Source organism: Echeneis naucrates, chromosome 18, assembly GCF_900963305.1.
Source record: "Echeneis naucrates chromosome 18, fEcheNa1.1, whole genome shotgun sequence".
Taxonomy (NCBI): domain Eukaryota; kingdom Metazoa; phylum Chordata; class Actinopteri; order Carangiformes; family Echeneidae; genus Echeneis; species Echeneis naucrates.
The window spans coordinates 13,762,540-13,770,540 of record NC_042528.1 but is presented as its reverse complement, the minus strand read 5'-3'; the positions used below and the strand labels follow the sequence as shown (position 1 = coordinate 13,770,540).

At 42.6% G+C, this 8,001-nt stretch overlaps 1 protein-coding gene across 5 annotated transcripts; it reads left to right on the top strand.

The window, feature by feature from the left end:
* The first annotated feature begins 178 nt into the window (after positions 1–178).
* On the top strand, positions 179–7,963 carry men1 (multiple endocrine neoplasia I). 5 transcript variants are annotated; one of them, XM_029526322.1, is made up of 10 exons: positions 179–279; positions 1,375–1,857; positions 1,952–2,160; positions 2,696–2,824; positions 3,720–3,760; positions 3,881–3,968; positions 4,230–4,366; positions 6,064–6,205; positions 6,416–6,589; positions 6,685–7,215. In XM_029526322.1, exons 2-10 carry the CDS (start codon positions 1,422–1,424, stop codon positions 7,213–7,215), a joined length of 1,887 nt encoding a protein of 628 aa, XP_029382182.1. In that variant the 5' UTR covers positions 179–279; positions 1,375–1,421. The 5 variants fall into 5 exon arrangements, with proteins under 5 accessions (XP_029382182.1, XP_029382183.1, XP_029382186.1 ...); XM_029526323.1 differs by lacking the exon at positions 179–279 and having other exon boundaries at positions 1,422–1,857; positions 6,685–7,963; XM_029526326.1 differs by lacking the exon at positions 179–279 and having other exon boundaries at positions 1,422–1,857; positions 1,952–2,055; positions 6,064–6,209; positions 6,438–6,589.
* Positions 7,964–8,001: the final 38 nt, after the last annotated feature.

The window sequence follows — 8,001 nt, the reverse complement described above, 5'->3', positions numbered from 1 at the left end:
GCCCTCTCCTGGGGGGGCGGGCTGCTCACAAATAACAAGCATTGAACTACATTTCCCAGTGTACAAGAAGTGCGCCTGTGTGCGCAGCGGTTTAGATCTCTAACCACGGCCGTGGGCCGATCGGTGTTCAACCGCCACTGACAGCGGCATGCGTATTGTTGTGAGATCTACTGTGCTACGCGAACGTAGACATCGGCAACACATTGGGACAGACTGAAGTGCGCGGCAAAAGAAGAGGGACACAAACAAAAACATGTGGCCGATGCTCTGAAGAAAGAGGTTTGTGGTCTATTATAGACCGATCAGATGTAGGAATGGAAGGAACACAGAGCGAATCATCGCTAAGTGAGATCTTGGGGACGCCAAAGGGAAGGGAAGGGACGGGCGTTATGTAAAAGTATTGAGTTCAGCTAACTAGCTCGTTAGCTTGTTAGCTGTCTCACAACAGTCGTCATGCAGCCAGCTGCTTACAAGCTATTTATCACAGTGTGGACTGAATGTCCAGGTCGACCCATTTCACAATCCCCTGTCTCCTTTGTTGAAATCATGTAGGATTCATTCAGCGTTATAACACAGATAGTAACCTTATGTAGGGAGCTACCGTTAACTTCACTTAACTTTAAGACGCTAGTTAGCTTCGGTCAGATTGCCCGTCTAGCGAGTTAACGAATCCAAGTGAGTATTGTTCCCTGTACTGTAAGAGGCTGTGTGTGTGGTGCTGCTGTTATGGCGTATTAACCGGAATAACGAACTTTACGGAGTGTAGTTGCAGTCTTGTGTTGAATGGGCGCCTGTAGCAGACAGTGGAGTGCCCCGCCCACCACAGCGCCATATACACCGTGTTAGCGGCATTATGCAACGGCACAAGCTGCTCAGCCCAGGATGACTATTTGTCTGAAGGCAGAAGGCCGGCATTGTTACTGGAAAGATCACCGATGAGCTTTTTTGTGTACTCACACAAGGGATAGATACGTTGGTTTGCTTTGAAAGGACGCTGGCAAAATAAGTAAACCGTATTAATTACTCGTAATGATGAGTGATTTACTTTCTGTACAAACAAAAAGCATCGGAAGAGAAGAGTAAAATAACTAATTCACTAATACAGCATAAAATAAACAAAAAACAAACATGAGGAAAATAATAATATTAAAAGAAAGAATCAAGAGAGAAGTAAGATGTAACCAAAAACCACGGAATAGAATTGTATGAAATAAATAATAATATATTGTATATGTATAATATATAAATACGTGAAGACTTTATGTGATGAGGACCTTTACAAAGAAATTGTACAGATCAGCATGGCTCCTTCATTGTGTGTCTTGACTTATAAGAAAATGAGCGTTAACAAACTGACTGCACTGTAATGTTCAGCACTGCAGGTAAGAAGAACATCTGGCTTGTGACTGGCACTTTTCACAATGGGCTTGCACTCAGCACAGAAAAAGCACTTTCCCCTGCGAGGGATTGACGGTGTGGTTCAGCTATTTGACGCAGAGCTCCGCAAGTCTGAGCCGGACCTGGCCCTTCTTTCCCTGGTCCTGGGGTTTGTCGAGCACTTCCTGGCTGTGAATCGAGTCATTCCCATAAACGTTCCAGGAGTACGATTTGAGCCACTAGAACCAGACTGTCCCACCTCCTGCTTCCCCACAGTGGAGCTGGGTATGATCTCTGCACTGTATGAGCGTTTCACGGCCCAGATCCGTGGGGCAGTCGACTTGTCCCAGTACCGGAGGACTGCTGCAGGATCCAGCAGAGAGCTGGTGAAAAAAGTGTCAGATGTAATCTGGAACAGCCTCAGTCGCTCTTACTTTAAGGACCGGGCTCACATCCAATCTCTCTTCAGTCTCATCACTGGTGCGATATTACATTTATTATCATAAAATTACTATATGAGCATGCTTAGGATATTAAATAATCTGGCAAAAATTCTTGATTAAAATGAAACCAGGTACCAAACTGGACAGCTCTGGGGTGGCATTTGCAGTGGTGGCAGCTTGCCAGGTCCTTGGTCTGAAGGATGTCCACTTGGCTCTGTCTGAGGACCATGCTTGGGTCATTTTTGGCAAAAACGCAGAAGAGACTGCAGAAGTCACTTGGCATGGAAAGGGCAATGAGGACCGTCGAGGACAGACAGTTGCTGCAGGAGTCAATGAGAAAGTGAGTCCTGTCTTCATCTTTCTCATGATGTGATGAATCATGATGTTCACAATACAAAACAAACAAAATGTCAGAAGTGTATCATTTTTCCATACAAACTCCTCCTCAGTCACATTCACTTACAGCCACTTTTCATACAGTGTTAATAGTAGTTGGAAAGGTCCCAGCCTTAGAAATGATTGATTTTATAGATGCCTGTTTGAGACAACCAGACCCAATGCTGTGGAGAGCAACAGATGGAAATATATATCTTTTAGGTGGATATTTTTGGTCAGCAAAGAGCAGGATATATCATTGGGGAGATTAATAAAGATATTACTTTGATGTAACTGAACTAATGACCAGGATTACTGAGAAATATGTAAGCTACCTGTTTTGAGTTCCTGCAGTTACACAAAAGTCTGTCAATTCTCTTTATACCTTTTTCCATTAATCTGAGTAAAATCCTTTTTAAACCTGATGTAATGATTGAGCTTTTCAAACAGGCTGAGCCACAATATATACTTCCCGTCCTATGTATTTGTGTCTCCTGTAGAGCTGGCTCTATTTGAAGGGCTCATACATGAAATGCGATAGAAACATGGAGGTGGCCTTCATGATCTGTGCTATCAACCCATCACTAGACCTTCACACTGACAGCTCTGAGCTCCTGCAACTACAACAGGTGAGCACCAATACCTGTAATGTGTATTTACTTATTTGTCATTTTCATCTTTCCTCTGTACTTGACAGTTTTCAGAAAATGCCAATCTTAAGGTCAGAGATCTGATCAGAAAAACTCTTGAATAAACTTTCCTAACTTTAACTGAAGTAGAGACTACAACTGTCAATCTGACCTTTGCACAACCAACAGACATGGATTTTCTTTTTTAGTGGCTCATATCAAGCCCAAAGAGTCTATTGCTGTTCGAAAATGCACTGGTAGATACAGGCCCCCTCACGTCTTCTTCCTGCAGTTAGCTGAGCAGCTCAAACCATTCATTCATTTATCTTCTACTGCTTGTTGTTTTCTGGCCATTGAGGGATGCTTGAGCCAATCCAAGCTGACATTGGGCGAGGGTGGGGTACACCCTGGACAGATCTCCTGTCTGTCACAGGGCCAACACACAGAGGCAGACAGACAAACAACAACTCGCACTCAGACCTACAAACAATTTTCATTCACCAATTAACCTAAACAAGCCTGCCTTTGGATGGTGGGAGAAAACCACAATACCCAGAGGAAACTTACACAGGCACGTGGAGAAAATGCAAACTCCACACAGAAAGGCCCCAGGCCAGGAACCAAGCCCATAAGCTTCTTATTGTGGGGCGACAGCGCCAACCACTATGCTGCCATGCTGCCTCAACTCCAACCAGCTCATCAGAAAGTGTTTGGGCTTGTTCTTTTTTTTGGTTTGTTTGTTTTGTTTTGTTTTAGAATTGAGATTTTAAAAGACCAAAGGCCATTTGGTCATGCCTCAATGAGAAATGAAAAAATACCTCCGTTAGATGAACTGAGAGGAGACTTTTTTCATGACCTGTCTTGTGTTTCCCTTCCTGATCTTTGTGTTGAACAGAAACTGCTGTGGTTGCTGTATGAACGAGGCGACCTGGACAGGTGAGGATCTTTTGTTGAAGTGATTAAGTGATATGAAAAATGATGTGAATCTTAACTGCAAACAATTTATATGTAATCTGTTTCAAGTCCATATCCACCTACTTTCCTCCTGTGCACAAGGTATCCTATGGCCATGGGCACTCTGGCAGACCTTGAGGACCAGGATCCAATCCCAGGAAAGGAGAACCCTCTACAAATCCACCTAAAGGTAAGAACAAAATAGAGGAGTCACACAGAATGTATTTGTTACCACCACTACTTTCCCAAAGCTTAGGTATTGCAAACATAAAATTAATTTTAAAATCTTTTGTATTATACATGAGCTCATGAACAGACTGACATGTGGGTTGACCATCAGAGTTAAGAAGATCTCATTGTACTTTCTTCCCTCTAATGTGTAATGGTCTTCAAGAGTATGGAGGTGATATAAAAGGCCTGCCTAATTCCTGTATTACTGTCTCTTTCTCAGGCTGTGAATTCTGCTCAGAAGCACTACAATAATGAGCACATCTACCCCTACATGTATCTGGCTGGCTTTCACTACAGACACAGGGACGTGCGTGAGGCTCTAAGGGCCTGGGCTGAAGCTGCTCAAGTCATGCAGGAGTGAGTTCACTCTTTCACACACCACAGGAGACAGGAAGGCTGTTGACTGCTCATAACTGCAGAAACATAGCCAGAGACCAAACAATCAAATTTCTAGGTCTTTTAATGTTCTTCAGGAGAGGACCATTAGCTGACATTTATAGGTCTAGACAAAAGATTTTAAGACCTTACAATACAGTGACTTGATAAAGAAAAACAAAAACATGACACCAAACAGTGACTTAGGAGGTGAGCAAAGGCCACAGGAGGCCTGGGTAGTATGACTTAAAATAAACAATGCAATATTTTTTCCCAATTATTTTTAACTTTTACTTTGATTTCTACTAATGATTGATTTTTTTTTTGTTATTATTCATCTAATTTTCAGACTAGAAATGACTAAATGTTTATAAAGTTCTCGTCTCATTTTAGTCTTTGTTCAGAAACCAAAATTAGAAGAGATTTTATGGCTGTAGTTTTCCTCAGGAAATGTTGCGTATGGTACTGTACTGTGGCATTAAAGATAAAATTTGTTCGTTTGACCTGAACTTCATTTCTAGTGTGTGGCAATTGCTCACTGATAAAACCAGGGAGTTGTGTGTTTCACCACTTTACTCCTGACAGTCTCAAATAGAACTATAGCGATACATGATAAGTGCTGAAAGCAGAGTTTCATCACTGTGAACAAAAGGGTGAAGCTAGTGAGCACCCTGAGTCAGCTTCAGTCATTTGACCAGACAAACTGTTGGTGGCAGTAAATACCACATTATGTTTCCTGACCAGTTGCGACAATGTCATAATGCTGAGAGTGACCGTGTGAATGTAATGTATATTGTTACCTTGGAAAATAGTTCGAAAATGAAGGTGTTGTGACAGTATAGGTTGTTCACTGACGCTCTAAGTTTGACAGTGTTTGGTAGTTGAGTCTGGAATCGTCCAACTCTGCATACTCACTCTGTCTCTTCCCCTTTAAACACACTTTTCATGATTTGCAGCTAAAAATACAAACATGGACCCAGCACACATTCCCTTCCCACCTCTCATCTTCCTTTTCCTGCCACCCATTGTTCTTCTTCATTGTGTATATGTGCATGCGTGTGTGTTCTTCCACATGTCTGGGTTTCTCTGATGCCTCTCTGATACACTTGTAGGATTTCAGATATAAATGAAGACATAAATAATTTAAAAGTATAAATATAGAGAAAAAGTGAAAAATCTGGAAATGGAAAAAAAAATTAAAAGAGATATTAACATATAAAAAAACTTTCTTAATAAATGAACCATTAATCCACCAATCAATATTTTTAGCATTCATTCAAGAATTAACAAAATGTATTTACGAATTAATTTAATGGATTTTATGCTGTTTTTGTTATTTGCTTTCTAAATCTTTATTAGAATTATTATGATTAATTCTTGAGTTGATAATTAATTCCTGATTTAAATGTCTAAAATATGAAATTAAGACTTTGCTTAGTTCCTTTTTCTCTGACATCCCTGGTCTGCCATAGAAACTATAAAGAATGTCTAAACTAAAATCTACACAGTAAAGACGCATTGAAACAACTGAATAACTAATTACCGTCAAACTTTGCACATTGTAAATAACTTGCATTCGAAGGTCAGTGCTAATTAAGGCAGAGAGAGTAGACCAAAGCGAAATTATCAATCTTGTCTTCCTGCTGTTATTGAAAGTGTCTTATTACCTGGTCCTCCAGCTATAATTATTTCCGTGAGGACGAAGAGATCTACAAAGAGTTCTTTGACATTGCAAACGATGTGATCCCCACTCTGCTGAAAGAAACTGCTGCTGCAGAGAGTCCTGGGGAGGGAGGGGAGGGAGGAGACAGCGCTGACAAGGTGAGTGTTCATCTTGGCAGAGCAACTAAAGTCAATTATCCCCACAGATTAGAGTTATATTTGTGTGTATTCACGGTAGCATCATTTCATCGTCTGGTAAAAGCGTAAGAATAATCTCTGCCATTTTCACCTAGTTTTAGCATGGGGCATCGACTAAATCGCTCTATCTCTCTCTCTCTCTCTTTTTTCCTGTGACCCTCACACCTCCAGGAACACCCCAAACTATCCACAGCATTCTCAGCCCTACAAGACCCAGAATGCTTTGCCCACCTGCTTCGTTTCTATGATGGCATCTGCAAATGGGAGGAGGGCAGTCCGACGCCTGTCCTTCATGTAGGCTGGGCCACCTACCTGGTCCAGTCTCTAAGCCGCTTTGAAGCTCAGGTGAGACCCAGATCAGCTCTACCTTTGAACATCAGAGTGACTGAAACCAACTCATGTGACAATGATAAAAATGGGCTTGTCCTTTGCTTCTAAAGGTGCGTCAGAAGGTGACCATTATCACCAAAGAACCAGAGTCGCAGGATGATGATGACCAGTCGAGTGATGACCCCCGGGAGGGCCGCAGGCGAGGCCCTAGGAGGGAGTCCAAGCTGGAGGAGCAGAACTCTCCTCCTCCTGCTGCACCCACCTCCCCACCCACCCAGCTAGCAGCAGCCACAGCAGCTACTCAGCTGAAGAAAGTGGGTGATGGAGGGGGTCGTCGCCGCTCTTCACAGGGCCTAAGGGCTGGAGATTCTGAAGGAAAACCCAAGTCCCCCAGCCCAGATTCTACATCCTCGCCCTCGTCCCAGCAGCAGGCGTCCCCCTCCCCAGCTGGTCCGGTTGTCATCTTTCAGAGTGAAAAGATGAAGGGCATGAAGGAACTTCTGTGTGCGGCCAAAGTGAACTCCAGCGCCATCAAGCTGCAGCTCACCGCACAGTCCCAGGTCCAGATGAAGAGACAGAAAAGCACACCTGCTGGGGATTACTCCATGTCCTTCATGAAGCGGCAGCGCAAGTCACTGTAGATTTGTGGGACAGGTAGTGGAGAATCAGTCAGACATACTGTGAACACAGAAACATGATTAGTCTCACTTCTGTTTCTGGGCCTTTTCATCCAGAGGTGGTTTTCAGTGAACATCCTCTTAGTTTCCAGCAACAGATCTCACTTGCACAGATGATGTTGAGTTCAATATCAAATATCAGGTTAGAACTGAAGGAAAATTTCACTGGTTTTATTGAAAATCTATTCTGGGAGCTACCCAGTTTGATAGATTGTAATCTTTGCTCATAAATGTTTTAATTGGCAGCCAATTGCACAGGGGACTATCTGACAATTACCATCTCATTGACTCAAATGTGGCTGTATTAACCAAAGGATCAAGGAGACTACCAGAACTCAGCGTACAGATCTGTAAATATTAACTATAGGGAACCTGTTCATGACTGAAGCCTTGGAAGTGATTAATTTAGGATAGTTACTGTGTAACATTGTCCACCTCTTCTCTATCAAAAGCTTCTTTCTTGCTAGCTCTATGTTGCCTTACTTTGCTTTTGCTTTTTTCTAAATTAGGTGGCCTTTTGTTTTGAGTAGCTAAACTGGGCCAGTTTTTAAGCTATTAGAGAAGACCAGGAAGACCATGCACTGTTGAGCCAGAGCCACATTAGGCGGCCCTGCTACATCCTATTTGCTTGATGACTTGTGGTTTTTGTTCATGTTTTGTATCTCCAAATAAAGACTGACAACAGTGATGAGACCGGCTAATGTGTATTAGCTGACTGAATCTCCCAACTGAACAACTCCAGAAGATGGG